Genomic DNA, 18,218 nt, shown 5'->3' on the forward strand with positions numbered 1-18,218 from the left:
AGTAATGACATAATACAATAAATAACTTTCATTTTTACATGAAGTTTTAAAGTAATAACAGCATTTACAGCACTACACAAAGGGCTGGATAAACATTAACTGGGCTAGGAAAAACATGAAGCAGAAAACTCTTAAGACATTTGCATACAGTACACTACTGCAGACAAGTAGTATGAAATACAATGACTAAAAACTAGTCAAAAAACTTCGCCAGAGACTCTCAAAATTAAAAAGGATTTGTTAAAAGGTTTCTTGTGCTTTAACATACATAAAAATATATAACATATATCCTAGGTGGAGACAGAGAGAGAGAGAGTGTGTGTGAGAGAATGCATCCTTGTATTCACACACCCTACACACTATTGTAATAATCTCTGTACAAGGCATGCTTGTATGGTATCACTTGAAAACACAATTTGTTGATCAGTAATATAGTAAAATGCATATAGCAATATTGTGTGTAAAGTTATGAACATAAGCTGAAATCATGACTCAAGAGTGTTTCTCAGATAAATCTAGGGAGTGGCTAAACCAGTTTTTCAAACACAAAAGACAAGCTGACGCCCCAGCCAGGTGTCAACAAAGCTGATGGGCCATCACCTATCAAGAGGTCATTCTTTGACAAGGAAGGGGGGCAGGGACAAAGATCTGCATCTTAGCAGTTAAACAGCATGCGATCTCCTTCCTCCGCCAGACTCGTCTCTCGGTTCTCAACCGGAACTGCCTTTCAAAGAGGGACTGAAACTATAAAATGGAGGGGCAAATACCCCAAGAGGTCCTCCTCTCCCTTCCCCCCTGCCCATCTTATTTCCACACCTGAGAAGACAAAGAAAACAGCCATTGGGTTCTGGGGGGACAGTTGCTGACTTGAAGACTCTGGTCAGTAATGCTATTGGAAACACTTGGTGAGAAACTTTACTTGAATCTAATAGTTTAAATTTAGCATTAGAAAGCCAGTTATCTTTATTTTTCTTGTAACCATTTCTGACTCTTATGCCTCATTCCTTGTACTCACTTAAAATCTCTCTTTGTAATTAATAAACTTGTTTTATTGTTTTATCTAATCTAGTGTGTTTAACTTGAAGTGTCTGGGTGACTCCACTTAAGGCAGTATATTATTCCCTTAAAAGAGTAATGGGCTTAATATAGTCAGACTCTCCAGGAGAGGGCTGGGCATTAGAAGACATATATTTCTGGGGGAAAATCTGGGACTGGGAATATGTTGGGGTCACCCTTTAACATAGCCCAGGCTGCTGAGAGCCAGAGTGTAACACAAGTGTGGCTGGCAGGCTGCAGTGACACACAGACACTCAGGGTGTGACTTGCATGCTGGAAGGCTGTTTGTGAGCAGCCCAGGTGGGAGCTACTACCAGCAAGGTATTGTACGGCACCCAAGGTTGCAGGGGAGGGGTAAACAGTCCCTCACTGGTCTGGACTGCACCCTGGTATGTCACATTCAAGTCTGAAAAATGTCTGTATTACCTTCAGCTTTTGCATGATCTAAGTTTTCAGAATTCATATCAATTTCCACCTTTTCTTCACTCATTTTGTTTTCTTCCTTTACTTGGACTCTCTCCAAGGTTTCAGAAATTTCTATTTCCTTTTGGTCCTTCTCTTGTGGATCATGAGAATCTTTTTTTCTTTCTTTAGAAGAATCAGTCTCTATTTTTACTTTTGCTGGACTTTTTCTTTTATCCAATTCACACTCATTTTCAGTGGTACCATCATTCTTTGCTATTAGCAATAGATTAAAAAAGTAGAAAGTTTTAAATGTTTTAACTTGCTCAAAATAACTCTGTACATTGTTAATGATTTAATTACATTATTTCCTGCATTTTACACGCATCATGTACAATATTTTACCTTTTCATCTCTCCTGCAATCAAAATTAACCATGTGTCATGGTTAATATGTAGAAAGAGAACCCAACACTCCAGTGATACTTTCAAGTAAGGGGCTCAAATGTTGACTATATACATGTATGCTATGGGCCCAATCCTGGAAAATGGTAAAAATTCCATCCACTGCAGGCTTGGGCTCTTTGGTCTGGATTTTAAAAAGTGACTAGTGTTTTTGGAAGCCCAGTGTGAGATACCTTAAAAGGACTTGATTTCCAGAAAGAACTGAGCACCCACCTCTGAAAATCAGGCCCCTTTACAGTGTCTCAAGATAGTTCCAATTTTTTTTTTTTTTTTTTTTTTTTTTAATTTTGGCCTATACACCTTAAGCCCTGGATGGACCCAACTATCCAACTGGCAAAGACTTTGTACCTGACTGTCACTCTGCACTCCATGAGGCAATAATAATCCAATCTAGCTGTTACAAAAGCAACCCAAAGGCTGTGTCCACAAGTAATACTGCAGAGGAAGCCTGCATGTTTTTGTGGACTCCAGAAAATGTTTTTAAAAGTTTCATAGCAGTAAATTCACCCACAATTTTCTAATATTTAAAAGGAAATCCAAGATTATTTGCAAACTACTACTTTTCTAAATAAAATTGCAGACAGACACTTTTAAGGGTCAACAGTACCAAACGGAGCTTATATCACGTTCATTCATAAGACTGCTTGCTCACAAAAACTGAAGACCCGTATCATGATTTCTGTAGAGAATGGTTTCCTTCCCCACTGCAAAACTATGGTTTCCAAATCAAGTTGGGTAATGGTACAATATTTAATATAGAAAACAGGTATATATCTACAATAACTAGCTTATGAATGCTATTTTTCAACATAGATTGTCCATGAACAAAGCAGATGTGAAGATGCACATTTATAAGCACTACAAACTGCCTCAACTTCATAAATGAGCCAATTTAACATAAATGGTCAATTTTGCGGGACAGCTGAAATACACGCATTATACAGAAAAAAGGCAACAGCAAATTCCCAAAGTTTACGTAGAGCGCTATTTAGAACAAAGCCTATTTATCTGGGATATTTTAATGCAGTCTACTAAATTCAGTAAGTAGTATGTTATTAATTGAAAACAAAGAAAGGTTCACTTACTTGGTAGCACTTTTCTGTAATTGACATTAGTATTTCCAGGTAATTTAGGCACAAACCTATGAACATGTGTTTTACTAATCCAGCTCCAACCACCATATCCTGTTACTCTATATTCCTCTCCTTTTTGTTTCCAAACCTGTTAAATATTTTACAACATTAATTTTTTAAAAGATTTACTGAAACCTTTAAAGATGGATTTAAAGAAGTGTGGCAAGTTACCATAACACTATTACTTTGCACTTACATAGTACTTTTCAGGAGTACAATACTTTAGGCTAAAAGAAAATTTTCTTGAATAAAAATCAATAGCCCCCCTTAATCATTTAAATGAGTTGGGTGCTGGTAACTTCTGAGAGACTACTTCTTCCCTCGTGTGATCTTGCTTTGTTTGAAGGACTCCAGTTTACAGCATCCTAATTTAACAGTGATGCAGCTGGAGGTTAGGTGTTTTCAGCAAAAGGTCATTGACTAGAATTCGCTTTCCACCAAGACCCAATTTGCTAATCTTCAGCTCATGCTGTGAAGCCTATCTGTTCTCCAAGGTTTTTATCTGGAGGGAAGGGAGAAGTTGGTGGATGAAAGGATGTTGTAAGAAAGTCTGGGGTTTTTTTGAGGGGCGAAGGGGAAGAAATCTCCAGCAATTTTAGCTTCTATTGACACTAATTCTAATGATCACTGGCGTGTTTACAAAGATTGTACATATGCCATCACCACTGACTAGGAATTTTTTAATAAGTTGAAAGAAGCAGATATACAATTTTGTTAGCTTTTGCATATTGGAGGACATCTGTTGCAAAATGTATACCCAAAAATAAACTGACAACACAACTCAGTCCGACAGCAAAATTCTAACAAACGTTAGCTTAAAATAAGACTATCTTTATTTGTTAGCCCATGAGCTCAGGATATTATTCTAGTTGTTTTCTACTTTAGAGAGTATGAGCAACAAAAACCAAATCCCCTAAAAAATTCAGAAGCAAATGCAACCAAGTCAAATCCATGAATGAATCTCCACTGAAGAATATCAAAGCCTTTAATATGTAACTTTTGTGTTTCAACAGTAATGTTTCATTGTTTCACATATCGTTTCAGCACAATTTAGCTAAAAGACTTCTTTCTTTTTATATTCGATGATACTCCACTGTTCACCTATTATACTTCCATTAAAAACAGTTGCATATTTTGCATCATAAATAAGAAATTCTAACACAGGCAACCTCAAATGATCAAGACCGGAAATAATGTTAGAAATCTAACTCGGAGCCAAATTCCGTTTTTGAATATGAGCACATGGCTGTCACTGAAGCAATGGAATGAAGAATTTGGTCATTAACATCTTAAGTATAAAACAGAGTTGTATAAAGGACAATTGCTACAAAAATAAAGCCTTTTATTATTTCTAAAAATAAAACAAAAATTGCTAGGGAGAAACATTACCTGATGTTTGATAGGAAAAGTATATTTCACCCATGTAGCCTGTTGCATTGTTTCTTCCTCCTCTTGTTTCCTCTCTTTTTTTTTCACCTTCTCCTTTTCTTCTCTTTCAATAGCTGTCATTCTGTGTAATCTAATACATGCAAATACAGTCAAATTGTGTAAGCAAATTTGAACACCCTAACAATGGCACATACCACCCCCTTGAATGACTAAGATTTAGACGAGGGAAAAAACTATCAATGAATAATATTAGATTACGGAATAATATTAATAACATACATTTCTTCACTCTATGCATCTGAAGAAGTGAGGTTTTTACCCACGAAAGCTTATGCCCAAATAAATCTGTTAGTCTTTAAGGTGCCACCAGACTCCTTGATATTACTTGTGATAATGTTACTTTTATGAGCATTTACACAATTGCAAAAGCAGTTGATGGCAAGAGTATTCAACATCATTAATGTTACTCCTATTCTTATGCCAAGATTAGAGAATAATGTCAGATCCCAACAAATCGGGGTTTTTGAAAGTTCTCCACTGTTGCTTTCTTAGACTTCCCCCTCTGATGTCAGTTGAGGCTGGGGCTTAGGTAAATCATTGGGCTTAAGTAAATCATTGTTTGAAGGAAAAGGATTTCAGTATCATTTGGTAGAATGTCTGACTGATGTCTGACTGAATTCTCATCAATACTCTTAATTATATAGTTTTAGCTTAACCAATGCTGCAGATAAGAGTAGAATACATTCATAAAGCTTCTCTTACCTAGTGTGCCCCAACGACTCCCGCCAAATTGGCAGCATGACAACTGGTTTAATTGCACACTCCAATATAGCCAAAGCTAGTGCAAATTCTCTAGGTTTGCTACACATTTGAACAGCCTTAATCCAGTTAGACCTACATTGGAAAGAATGTAAAATATATCAAGTTCATCCTATGAGCAATACATCAATAGGATTTTAAAGTAGGCTAAACTATTAAAATATATTTGCTAAAACACTGCATAATTTCAGTTATGCATTACATATCACATTTATTCAAGTTTCTGTTCCAATGAGATCTATTGTCTATGAGAGTGATATGACTAAGGACAACACAAAGCATAGGCGCCAACTCTGTGGGTGCTCTGGGTCTGGAGCACCCACCGGCAGCCCCACCGATCAGCTCCTCCCTTACCCCCCCAGGACTTCCTGCCAGCCGGCAATCCACTGATCAGCTCCTTCCTGTCCCTCCCTCCCAGAGCCTCCCGCCTGCCTGTTCAGTGGCATGTAGGAAGTGCTGGGGGAGAGGGGAAGGAGCGGGGTTGGGGCACACCTGGGGGTGGAAAGAGGCGGGATAGGGGTGGGGTCTTGGAGAAACGGGTGGAGTGGGGGCAGGGCAGGGGCTGAACACCCTCAGGGAAAGGAGGAAGCTGGCACCTGTGCCACAAAGTAATGTTATGAAATAAAATATGGGTCAACCAAAAATATTTGCTATTTCTTTACCTGTGGGAGGCCCAGTTGGGGTGAAGGAATGATGCAGGGATGTTGCTCTCTAGCTGAATGATAGTTAGCCTCAGAGTAGATATGGTAAGAACCTTGGACCCATGTACAGACCCATTCCATTTGAACTCTCCAGCAGGAGTCAGACAGAATTTATGTGCAAGGTGCCGTCTCTTGTCATGGTCTTCTCTGTGCTGGTGTTTGTTCAATGCAAATGAGTTGGTGGCATACTGGTTGTGATAGACACGATACTTCCCCTCTTGACCTAACTTGAAATAATTACTGATGTTTCCTTTCATCACGATTTCTTTCTTGGTGTTCAACCGGGAGATTTCCCCTTGGGAGTTAACCACCAGAACCTTGTTAAAGAAACAAAAAGTTTTTTTTTTTTTTTTAATTAACTTATTTAAAATCTTAAATAATCTTTATTATATTCCTGTTTAAAATACAGGCCTTCAATTTTCAAAGTCACATCCATTCATTCTGAATTCTATATTGTATTAGTTTCTTCTAATTTATTTAATCTTTTTTACCTTCAAAACGTTTTAACAGTACTAAAATAGTAACAACAGTATTAAAGTTAGGGGCCAAGTTTTCTAATGTAGGCACCGGAGTTGCACCTACAAAATAGGTGTGCAAAGAAGTTGGAATTTGTGTATGCAAATAAGTAAAATAAAATAAACCTATCTTACAGTAACTGGAGTTCTTTGAGATGTGTTGTCCCTATCTGTTTTCCACTGACAGATATGCAGGCACTTCATGTGCCTAAGATTGGAAAATTCTTGCTAGCACTGTCTATAGGCCCACGCCTGGGTCCTTATGCTCTCAGTTTGGAGCACGAGGAGCAGAAGGGGCAGCGTGGACAGACTGCCTCTCTAGTTACCTTCCTAATGCAAGTAACCTTAGGATAAGGTTCTGGAGCAGCGGGGAAGGAGGGTGAGTATTAGAATTCTGATATGGACCACAAATCTCAAAGAACTCCAGTTATCATAAGGTAAATAACTAACTTTCTTCTTCGAGTGGTCCATATGTATATTCTCTGAGGGTGATTCACAAGCAGTATTCATTGAAGAGAAGGGTGAGGACCCTGGCTGTACCACCAATTAGAGGATTGCTCTGCCAAACGAGTCGTCAGCCATAGAAGCTTAAACTACGTAATGTCTCCTAGAAGTGTGAACAGAACCCTGCCGTGCTGTCCTGCAGATTTCCTTGAAGCAAGGCCACTGACGCAGCCCGGGTCAGTCAAGTGGTCCCTCACACGATGTGAGGAAGAGGTCATCGTCAATTCGTAACAGAGCAGGATGCAGTCCAAAATTGATTTGGACAGTCTTTGGGATGAGATTGCTTCACCTCTCATATGTTCTGCAAGGGATACAAATAATCTAGGTGATTTTTCTAAAAGGTTTAGTCCTCTAGAAGTAGAATGCCAAGGCTCAGACATACAGGGAGTGAAGCTTCCTATCCTCACTGGTAGCATATGGCTTTGGGAAGAAGACAGGTAAGCGAATAGCCTGATTTAGATGGATTTCTGTGATCACTTTGGGTGTGTCTTTCAAGTGTAGTCTTCAGGAGACTGTCCCTCTGGAAGGCTGTGTACAGTGGATGTGCCATGAGGGTCCCCAGCTTTCCTAGCCTTCAGGCTGACGTGATGGCCACCAAAAAAGCAGCCTTCATCAATAGATGGGCTAAGGAACATATGTCTAAATGTTCAAATGAAATCTCCATTAATGCTGATAGGACTATGTTGAGGTCCCAAGCCAGGGTAATTTTCAGTACTGGGGAAAGGTTCTAACGATACCCTTTAGGAAACTGTCACAGGATGGTGAAGATCAAGTGATCGCAACAGGCACTGACAGCTGCTAATTGCATCCAAAGGGATTTAACAGGTAGACATGAAGTCTTTAAGAAGAGAAGCTATTCCAAGTGGACACAGATATTGGAACTCCCCTGGGGCCATCTGACAATGTTGACACCACATCGAAAAATCTTTTCCACTTTGTTGTGTAGCACTCTCATGTGGTCTCCTCCTTTATTGTTAAGGAGGTAATGAACTAGTTCCAAGCATGTCTTTTCTAGGGTCACCATCCAGGCAAATGCCAAGCTGTCAGGTGGAAGGATGATGGATTGGGATGCCTGATTTTGCCTCAGTCACTGGTTCACTAGATCTGGAAAGAGTTGAATACGGCTGTATGGACATTTTGACTTCTGTAGAATGTTGGGAAACCAGAACCATCTGGGACGTCTGGAGCAATAAAAATAATCAACGCTCCCTTTTGCTTGTTCCATCTCGGAACCTGAGGTAAGAGTGGAATGGGTGGGAAGGTGTATATTAGTTGTCCTGACAAGGGATTGAGTCCCCTTGCAACAGCAGATTGCATCTCAAGAAAACAAGAAATCAGCAAGGAAGTCCGAAGATGGGGATCCTCATTGTTGAAATATGTTCTGTATTACCAAATTGTGTAGTTCTCTTTTGCTGTCCCTGGAGAAGTGCCTGCTGAGGCTGTCTAACTTGTTATGTATTCCTGGGAGGTGCACTGCTGAGAGGATGATCTGGTGGCAAGCACACCAGTTCCAGAGATTGATCATTTCTGTACAGAGAGTTGCGGATCTTGCTCTCCCTTGTTTGAAGTAGCACACTGCTCTCATGTTGTCTGATACGGGATATCGCATGTATGGGTCCCATGAGATCCCATAAGGGCAGTACGAGGGGTCAAATGGGAACTGAGGTGGTCCCTATAGAGTAGGGTACCATTGGTGCTGAGGTGCATATTCGCTCCTATAAAATCAGGAGGGTGCCCAAGAGACTCTGGATCCTCTGTCTGGACTGACCCTATGTCTCGATGGGAGTGTTGACACTGACTCAGAGGAGGCAGTAGCTTCAGATTCCCAGGGTGATGCCATGGGCACTGAGGGCCTTGATATGCTTCAGCTGGTAGATGGTACTGGTGAGTGGCTCTCCCTCTCTTCCATCCCTTGGATCAATGGTGTGGTGATCTCCCTTGGTCAGGATCAGTTCTTACAGGATGAGAGATTCCAGGTTTGAGAGGATGGCAATGTCCTATGGGGGTGGTGTATCTATCCCCAGACACATGGGTGTAGAATGGACTCATTTCCTTCGGTGGCACCAACGGTCTCGGTCTTGTCATGGCCTTTGGTACCGACATCTCCCTATCATAGTACGACAGTACCATCAATATAGAAGGTATCTACTTCCACTTCTCTCTGACTGGTAATGAGTATGATCCTGTTCCTGTGGTTAATACCAATTTTGGGGTGACTTACTCTTTGGAGCAGTGAGACAATGCTGTGCTCCTTGTGAACTCCTGACACTCCCACTGGGGCGACTTGGGGGATGTTGGAGAAGAGGTCCTTTTTTCGGATGCGTATCTGGAGGCAGATTTCTCTTGCTTCTTATCAGACCGTTTCCTATTTATCTCATGCCATTTGGAGTCCTCAGCTCTACTCCTATAAGCCCCACAGCCGCAGAGGTCACTGTGCTCCAACAGGCACTTGATGCCTCTGCCTGATGTACATAGGGGTCTATTGTGCGAGGGTTGAACAGGCATCTCATAGCATGATTTATTAGGAATCTCCAGAGCCTATATTCACAGGCTTGACGCGTTCGGCTTGGAAGAGATTGGCTAAAAGTGCACTTGGAGGGGACATGAGCTTCCGTGAGGCAGTAGAAGCATTTGAGATGGTCACCGCTGACTGGGAAGGCATGGTTGTTGGGCATATTGGTCATCCCATATGGATGGGGGCTCAAGGTAGGGGGAAGACTTCCCAAGGCCCTGACTGCTAAAAACTATACCCAAGTATAAAATTTATCTAAAAACTGTATCTAAAAGTTATTTACAAATATTTACAGTTTGACACAGAAGCAACTAGCAAACGCTGCAGACACAGAAAAGGTTCCATCTTGGATCACAGGCAGTAGAAAGGAACTGCAGAAATTGTCAATCTTTGCGGCCCCTTATGCCCTCAGTTCAGAGCATGAGGAGGAGAATCCTCAATCTCAGAGGCATGGGGCGCATGTACACCCCTCAGTGGAATACACAAAGGCACATGACAGTCAAGTATGACAAGAAAATACCAAGAAGTTACAATTAGCAAGAGAATTTCTACATATCTGATCAACAGAAATAGGGGTAAAAATATATTTAACTATTTTGTGTGTGTACACCATACCCACTGCATCACTCTCCTGGAAAAGGAAACCAACAGAACCTGCTTCACACTAAAGGAAAGCGACTCTACTCCACTTCGTTATTGTCACACCACTCTACATAGAGCAAATCAGAGAGCAGCTACACAGAGAGAAAGGGGGTGGAATAAAGGACAAAAAGGAGGAAGAACTACTTCTGATATGGCAATTCCACCAACTTGTGAATTTCTCAAGTACCTCCTAGTATGTCACTGACCCCATTTTCTTAAGACTGTAGTAGCAAGAAGGTTTCTTCTTCTGTTACCAATATAATCCTGTATTTTGGGAATTCTCAAAATGAGTACAAACCTCTCTGCCTTCTTTAAATAATTTATTTGCTTCATGTGCTGCTGCAGCAACCTGCTGGCTTTTCATCTGGCTCAGCTTGCTATCTGGATTTCGTAATCGGGTAAGCATTCGTGTCGAGCCTGATGCGCCTTTCCCTGTGCATGGAGATTCACTTCTTTCACCGTTGGATTTCTCCCCTGCCACAAAAATGTAATTTAAACAAACATGAAAAAAAAAATGAAGATAATATATTGCAAATGTATGGGAATTAAGAAATTTAAGAATCAAGTTTAGAAAGAAGCTTAGTGACACTTATTTTTACCTATTTCTTCTGAGGTCTGGGATCCTCCTTCTGCATTGTCAGCATCATCAGATGTCTTAATAGAGTCATTCTGCATAGAATTTAGCTCGCTGCTGTTGCTGTTTTCGACAGACTGGAGGGGTGCAGCTGATGCACTAGGACTGATGCTGGGGGTCATCTGACCAGTTTCTTCTACAAAAGAAAGACTTTAGATATTTACTATTGTATCAATTAAGCTTACTTTTTTTCCCTTAAAGTTAAAAACCCTAAAAGATTCAGATGAGCTACTGAAACATCAATAACTCATTTGTAACATGGAAGAATTGGGAGTTTTAATTACCTCAAAAAGTCTACCTAAAATCTTTAACAACATACAAAGCATACACAGGCATATGCACCTACTGGAAACAAACATCTCCCCTCTCCCCAATCAGCTTTCAAATCAACCACAACTGTTCAAAATTTCTATGGTCAAATAAGCAAGAAAGTAAAAACAATAAGTGATTGTTTTAACCCTAAGCATTAAATAGACAAATTCTACATAAATAAATATCTTCATAAATATTGCGAACAGCTCATTTGTCTATTTATAGACAATTACATGCTTTTCAGTAGTTCAAACCTACAAATGAAAAATTAATCACTATTTCTTTTGTTCTTTGCATTTAACCTCTCCTAGATTTCAAACAGGATTTTCTGCCTAACCTGCCATTTAAGATAAACATTCTTCACATCCTGATATTCTGAAACTGCTGATTAACATTACCAAAATATATGTTCAGAAAAATACAAATTAAGAAAGAGTGAATCAGCAAAGACCAAACAATTTAGAAATTATCCATGCTGTCAGGAGAAAGACAAAATTAGTTTTCTTACCTGCAATTTTAGTTTCTCCTCATGTGGATACATTGCTCTGGACAGATACTCCCTAAATTTGTCTAGTATTCTATACAGGTTTGGTTTAGCATGAGATTTTATCATATTTCTTCAAGTCAGGACAAGAGGGAATGTTAAATCATGCTAAAAGATGATGCAGTGTTGACAATGTAATAGTTGGATTTCTTTAGCTTAAGTTATTAATATTTTTTAAAAAGTTTTGCTTCTTTGGAAATGTTTACTAAGGAAAGGTGTGATTAATTCAGCAAGCACGAGTGCAAGTGATGATGCTTCCAGGTCCTCCTCCTCCTCCCAAAGAACTTCCATTTTTTTTGCTAGACTGCAGAGAAATACCCATGAGTTATGACTTCTATCCAGAGCACTGGATCCATTGAAGAATACTTACATTTTAAAAAGATAACTGCTATACTTTTACAACTTTTTAGATTAAGTTTTCTCCCAAAATTACAAAACCTAAATGTTTTATAAAAACAACCCTTGTAAAACAGACTAAATAGAAGTCAATCATTTTTATACACATCTTTACTGAGTATATTTTTTAATAAAACAAAGTAGACTCCCTAGTTTTGTGTCTGCAACCTAAGCATTACAGGACTGCGCTAGAGAATAAAAACCAAGAAATGAGAGTGACTAGTTTGTTTTTGTTATCCAAACTAGAGGGAATGCAAAAATGGAACATTAATGGTGAGAAGTTTTTTTAAAAATTCTTACAGTTTTAAAAATATAAAGTGTTATTAGTAACAGCTAAAGAATCTTTTTTAAAACTGACAGTGGCCCATGAAGTAATTTTTAAATCTGTATTTTATTTACCATCTCTGAATTAGAAGTAAATGGATCACACTGCCTGTAGCTGTATTTAAAATGCAGATTCTCCCTCATCTCTTAAAGCTAAGCAACAATTTCACCAAGACAATGAATATGCCTACGAACATCTACACATCTACTCTGACTGGATGAACTGCCTTTTTTTAAGCTAGAAATTCTAAAAAAAACACAAAACAAACAAAAAAACCCACCTATCCACTTATATTGGAAACAAGCCTCTACATAGACTAGTTCACACATATGGCACAAATGACTTAGTATTTAAGTGCCCACATGAAAAATGAAGACCCTATTTCTATTATCTGTAACATTTGTGAATGACATTTTCTACAACAAAATTAAACAGTTCTGACAGTTACAAAAGAAGGGAAATTCAGAATTAACATCTATAACATCCTTAATACAACATGATTTGATTACGTTTTCCTGTTACTCCAATGGCTTTCTGAATATCCAGGATGGTGAGAGTTAAATCTTTATCCATGTCATGTTATAAATAGCAAAATCAGAGTAGATCCCTGCAACACACACCTGTGACGGTTCTGATAGTCTAAAAATGACATGCCTGCCTACTGCTTTCGCTTTTTGACCTATGAGATACAAAAGATCGACAAAATCTTTACGAACTCAGAAGAGGCTGGAAGTCCATGAAGTATCCTAGTGAAGTAATTGGCCACCTAGCAGGTACTTTGTGTTCTATCCCCTCACTACTGGTAGAAGAAATGGACTGCCCTCCAAAAGGATGGAGAAGAAGCTTGCTTCCCTGACATAAAAACATTTTAATTGGTTTGATGGACTCTGCCAGTTTGGGCCCATTCCTTGAAGTCCTTGAATTGTAGGACTTCTGGCACCTCATCTGGTAGTAAGACTTAAGAGGATCTGAGCATGGTGAAAGAAGGACGAAAGAAGATTACTTGGGCTCCACAGGCTGTCCTGAACCTGGAAATTCTGAAGAGCTTGATTCAAGGCCTCCCACCTTTAAAAGCAGCAATAATGAGTGTCAGTGTCTGTCGCTCTTGGCATCTTAACCTTAACCAGTGGCTTTTCCCACCATGAGGTTACTCATAAGTAGAAAGGAGACCAAGGTTTGTGTGTCTAGGGAGACCTCTGGCAATAAGTCTGAAACCAAGCAGGTTGGTCCAGATCTCCATGTACTTGTGATCTGCCAAAGAGTCTAGATTCAGAAGTTGGAACTAAACAGCTGATGTCTTAAAGCACAAGGCTATGGCTGAATCGGTCAAAATGGTCTGTGATCAGGTCATGATTTCTCCTGAGCTCAGAATCTTACAGAAAAAACATACCTCCTCCATCTAGAGCTCTGACTCTCCAAATTAGTGACTAGGGTGCCTACATGCAGGAGGGACCTATGGGTCTCATACTATCTCTTAAGCAGACACAGAAAAGAAAAGGTACAATTAGCTTTAGGGCCTGGTGAGCATCTGGCTTATTTCAGGGTTCCCTATCTCCTTGATAACCTTGTACAAGGGAAACACAAGGAGGGTTTTTGCCTGAACTTGAACAACCTCTTCTTGAGGGCCCTCTGTTCCTGGAGTCCTCCCTGGACAAAATCCAGACTTTGGACATCACCTCCCCAAGGGTGCTGAAGATCAGGTGCTCAGATACTTTGGTGGTGAATGTGGTATACAGCCCTATATAGAATAGAAAGATCCTGCCATCCTTTTGAGAGGGGGCCGGGTCTCCCTCTCTGGGAAGTACTCACCATCAAAGAAGCAAAGGAATAAATCTGCTAAGAATCCAAGGGTTCTCAGAGCACCCCTAACCTTGTTTTGGATGAGACAGAGATCCAAAACATGACCAGTGTTATTTGGTCCACCTGCCCTATTGCTAGTCGGGGAGGATAGAACCATCTAAGGCCTGGAGTTTGGAGGAGAAGGGGAAGGTAGACCACCCCCACCCAACCTAGATTCACATAAGGACCTGAGATCCAGAGGACATATAACTGGGAAGAAAATGGGTAGATTCTCTCTTCCATATCTACATCTCAGCTTCTGCTCCACCTATGTGGGAATGGATGCCTGCCTGTTGTATATCATAGGTCTCCCCACGCTCTTCAATAAAGGTCCCAAAGACTATGACTGCGCAGTAGCAGCACACTTATAACTATGAGGTAGCAAAAAATTTAGGGGAGGTTGCAGGTAGAAAAGCTTAGCTGGATGCAACCAGCTAGAGCTACTTGCAAAAACGTAACAAGGAACAGCAGCCCAGAGTCCAGCCCAATAAGCATCTTCATAAATGAATTTTTAAACAAAAAATATAAACTCAAATTTTGAATCAACAGGCATATGTACTTTCCCTATGCATCTTCAGTAATATCCTGTAAGAACGGGATTATTTCCTCATTAACTCTAAAAGGAAATATGTACTCACCAGGTGATTTGTGAACAGTAATGGGAAAAAAAATTATGCTTGATCTATAAACCCTAAACAAAAATATATATATTTTTCCCCCCAAGCACAAGCAGATTTTCCCTGTTGGAGATGTACATAAAACCGCTAATCCAATTACGAAGCTACCTACTAATGGAGAGAAATAAAACTAATTGGTGGTGGAGAATAACGAGGGTCATTTCATACAAAAGAATTAAATACAATAATGTTTTAAAAGTTAAATAACCACCTTGAAACATTACAAACTATGTCTGTATGGAGGCATTTTACTTGTTCTTGGAGCACAGCACATCACATTTTTCAATGCGTTATCAAGAACCAACTTTCAAATCTAGCGTACCAAGTGTACTTTTTTCAACTGCAGTACCTTATTTGTAATATTGATTCAAGTGAAAATACAACTTTCATGATCTTAATTAATGCTACGAGTTATTCAAATTAACTTATCTGTTGCTAATGTAGGAATTTGGTCAAAAGTACAACGTTCTCTCTCTTTTCTAAAAAGTATTTGTATGATTTTAATGTACTAATTAATGCTCCAGACCTAAGCAAGTCATACTCATTCCTGAGTGTCAAGAAAAGAATTGTATTGTATTTTATGGAGTAGCGAATTACTGCTGCAGTGAAATAAAAACCAGCTTAAAATAAAAACAAACTTTGTACATACATTATTAAGCATCATCATACAGATTTTTGGGATGATGCAAAACTTTTCTCCAGGCAACCCAATGCAAGAACCTATATGATTAACTGCAAATACTAATTTCTTGCTAGTAATTTTTACAGTATATTACAGGTTAAACAATTTAACAGCCATTAGCAAATAAGAGCTTGAAATAAACCTTTGTAGGATGTTCACCACCACTATGGTTTGCAATGAAGAAAAATAAAATAAACAGAATATGAGAAAAGCTTAGCCACAGAAATCTTTGGAGTCCATGGAAGCATATGCTAACAGCAGGGAGGACCACATTAAAAAATTCTAAATGTTAGATGACAATGCAGCAGTAAAGGATGGCACTGCAAGCAAACAGCATGAATGAACATACACTGTAAATGGTTTTAGTTGACAATCCAGAATTTATAATAAGAAAATCTTAAAGGTTCCCCAAATTACAGAGGCATTGATACAGAGCCCTCTGTACCTGAGAGATCCTGGGGGAGCTCTGATGCCACCTTCTTCTCTGCCACATTGTTGCTATCAAAGGTTTCTGACTGACACCCCATTGCGTTCTTCCCTTCAGAGGAACTAGTTTCTCCTGCAGAAGGATTTGTGGTGCTGCCGTCTGTGCTTGATGCCACAGAGTTACTTTTATCCCCAACGTCTGTTGGCTCTACAGTAAAATGCACAACAAATCTTTAAGGATATTCTTAACATTTCCTTAGGATGTCATCTGTCCTTATCCATGCTAAAAGGCAGACTTTGTGCAGTTCCTTGTATTATGTCTACTTTGTAGCACCAAAATATATTGAGTGTATTTCTGCAGTAAGGATAATGTCTTCATAGAATCAGAGAACAGAAACAGGCCAAAAATACTTAATCCTAATTAAAAAATAGCATTAGAAATCAATCCTTTGACACTGGTGGATGTACACATATTGACTGCCACCAGTGAGCTCCATGCCAGACATCTCAAAGCAAAAGTGGAGTCAAATTGTAAAACAGCAGTAGGGAAAATGAGCTATCCAACACTACCAAAGAGAAACAATGGTATATAACCATAAAGAAGCAAACTAGCATTATCTCTTTAAAAGCAATTTAAAAAAAAATCTTACCAGTGTAAAAAATTACATTAATATTTCCAGAAGTAAATGTGATAGTAAAAGGTTATTTTAAAACAACAAAAATATTGCTAATGCAAGGTTAGTTTCTCTACCTTCTATTTTTCCGTTTTCTGAATCTTGTTCAGGTGGTGTTTCTTCATTTTTTTCCTGTAGTTGGTCTGCAGGTTCTTCCTTGCCTTTTTCAGTATCTGTTTGGTCATTATTTTCAACATCATTTTTGTCCTTATCTGTTTCCTCAGCTGCTTGACTTTTATCCTCCACTATTTCTCCTTTTTTTATTCTAATAGCGTCCAATATTTCATCTACAGTAGGAAAAAAAAACAGTAAAATTCAGGCGACAGGTATCAAAATACCCTTTTATAGAGCCATTAAGTAGAAGTCTTAAATCAGAAGTCATTTAAATCAAAATGGCCTTAAGGTTTAAAGCATTATCTTTCACAATTACAAAACAAAAGCCAGGAGCTAAGAACAAAAGTAACATCCAAGTTCTTACTCCTTTTTCCATTTTCAGATATATGGAAATTTGAATGCTCGAGTTCTTGATTTCTCAACATTATGTTATGTACAATACACCAAACCCCTTTACACAGTCCTTTATTGTTCCACGGTAGATAAACTGAGTTTCAGCTTATTGTTGTGGGGTTCTACATAAAGTTTAAAGATGCTATCACACTTTCTCTAGAAGATTAGGGGTTTGCGCCAGTGTTTTTGTTGAAAAATTTTGCATAGCCAGTGTCATATGCCTGTTAATTCCTGCCCCTCTTCACACTGGGGGAAATCAGGAGGTCAGGATCAAATCTGTTTCTGCCTTTTTTTTTTTTTTTTAGTGGTCTACATGGTTGCTTCCTTTTGTCTCCTTCCCTTGGGATTACACATCTATTCACCAAAGACTAGCAATGTGAGACTGTGATGCTAAGCACTGAAGTACAGTGTAATTTCTGTTCAACTGCTTCTATAAAAATCCATGCTATGTAACTTACTGAGAGTTGAGCATAGGTGTTGATGGTTGGCTCCAAATATCTGCGGAGCAGCACTCCACCCATGGCAATTCACATTCACTGTTTTAACTTTTGAGTATTAAGTAGAAAGAAGTAATTATGGAATCAGATTCGTCTCCAGACAGGTATCTTCGGGATATTTTTTTTTTAAACATCACTAATACTGCCATTATAAGATCCGGATTGACTAGTAAGACCTTGAAATAGTGATCTTGACTTGATTACTGTAACTTATTATTGAGAATTAATTGAGGGTGCTCTCCACTGACTACAATTCAGATCGCATGTGACTGAATTCTCACCAACTCAATTCCTTCTTCATGTCATGCCATTCTTATCCTATCCCACTTTGGCTTCCAGTAAAGTATAACGAATCTGAGCATTAATCACTGATACTCAATAATACTGCACCATCCTACCTCCTTGTTTTTGTTATTTTGTACTCCTTCTTTGAAGGACGCAAGAATAGCTGCTTTGCTCACAATGTTGAATCAAGGCTTTCTAAACTTTGAAAGACTTCATACTTTCAGTAATTATATCTCATAACTAATAAAAATCCTTTCATCAAGATATAAAAAGCTGAATTGCT

General features: G+C 39.0%; 1 protein-coding gene across 9 annotated transcripts in view; it reads right to left on the reverse strand.

Moving 5' to 3' along the window:
• The window catches only part of BPTF (bromodomain PHD finger transcription factor), a 94,849-nt gene that overhangs the window by 38,240 nt on the left and 38,391 nt on the right, over window positions 1-18,218 (reverse strand). For 8 of the 9 annotated variants that reach the window (XM_034790573.1, XM_034790574.1, XM_034790566.1 and 5 more), the window contains exons 4-12: window positions 16,724-16,933; window positions 15,992-16,180; window positions 10,737-10,907; window positions 10,436-10,611; window positions 5,926-6,281; window positions 5,207-5,338; window positions 4,445-4,574; window positions 3,008-3,143; window positions 1,483-1,734 (exon numbers count right to left, since the gene is read on the reverse strand). In XM_034790573.1, the coding sequence (XP_034646464.1) occupies window positions 1,483-1,734; window positions 3,008-3,143; window positions 4,445-4,574; window positions 5,207-5,338; window positions 5,926-6,281; window positions 10,436-10,611; window positions 10,737-10,907; window positions 15,992-16,180; window positions 16,724-16,933 (1,752 nt within the window). The remainder of the gene's footprint in view (window positions 1-1,482; window positions 1,735-3,007; window positions 3,144-4,444; window positions 4,575-5,206; window positions 5,339-5,925; window positions 6,282-10,435; window positions 10,612-10,736; window positions 10,908-15,991; window positions 16,181-16,723; window positions 16,934-18,218) is intronic. The other variant, XM_034790572.1, reaches the window with a different exon arrangement.

The sequence above is a fragment of the Trachemys scripta genome, chromosome 14 (genome assembly GCF_013100865.1).
Source record: "Trachemys scripta elegans isolate TJP31775 chromosome 14, CAS_Tse_1.0, whole genome shotgun sequence".
In the NCBI taxonomy this organism is placed as follows: Eukaryota; Metazoa; Chordata; order Testudines; family Emydidae; genus Trachemys; species Trachemys scripta.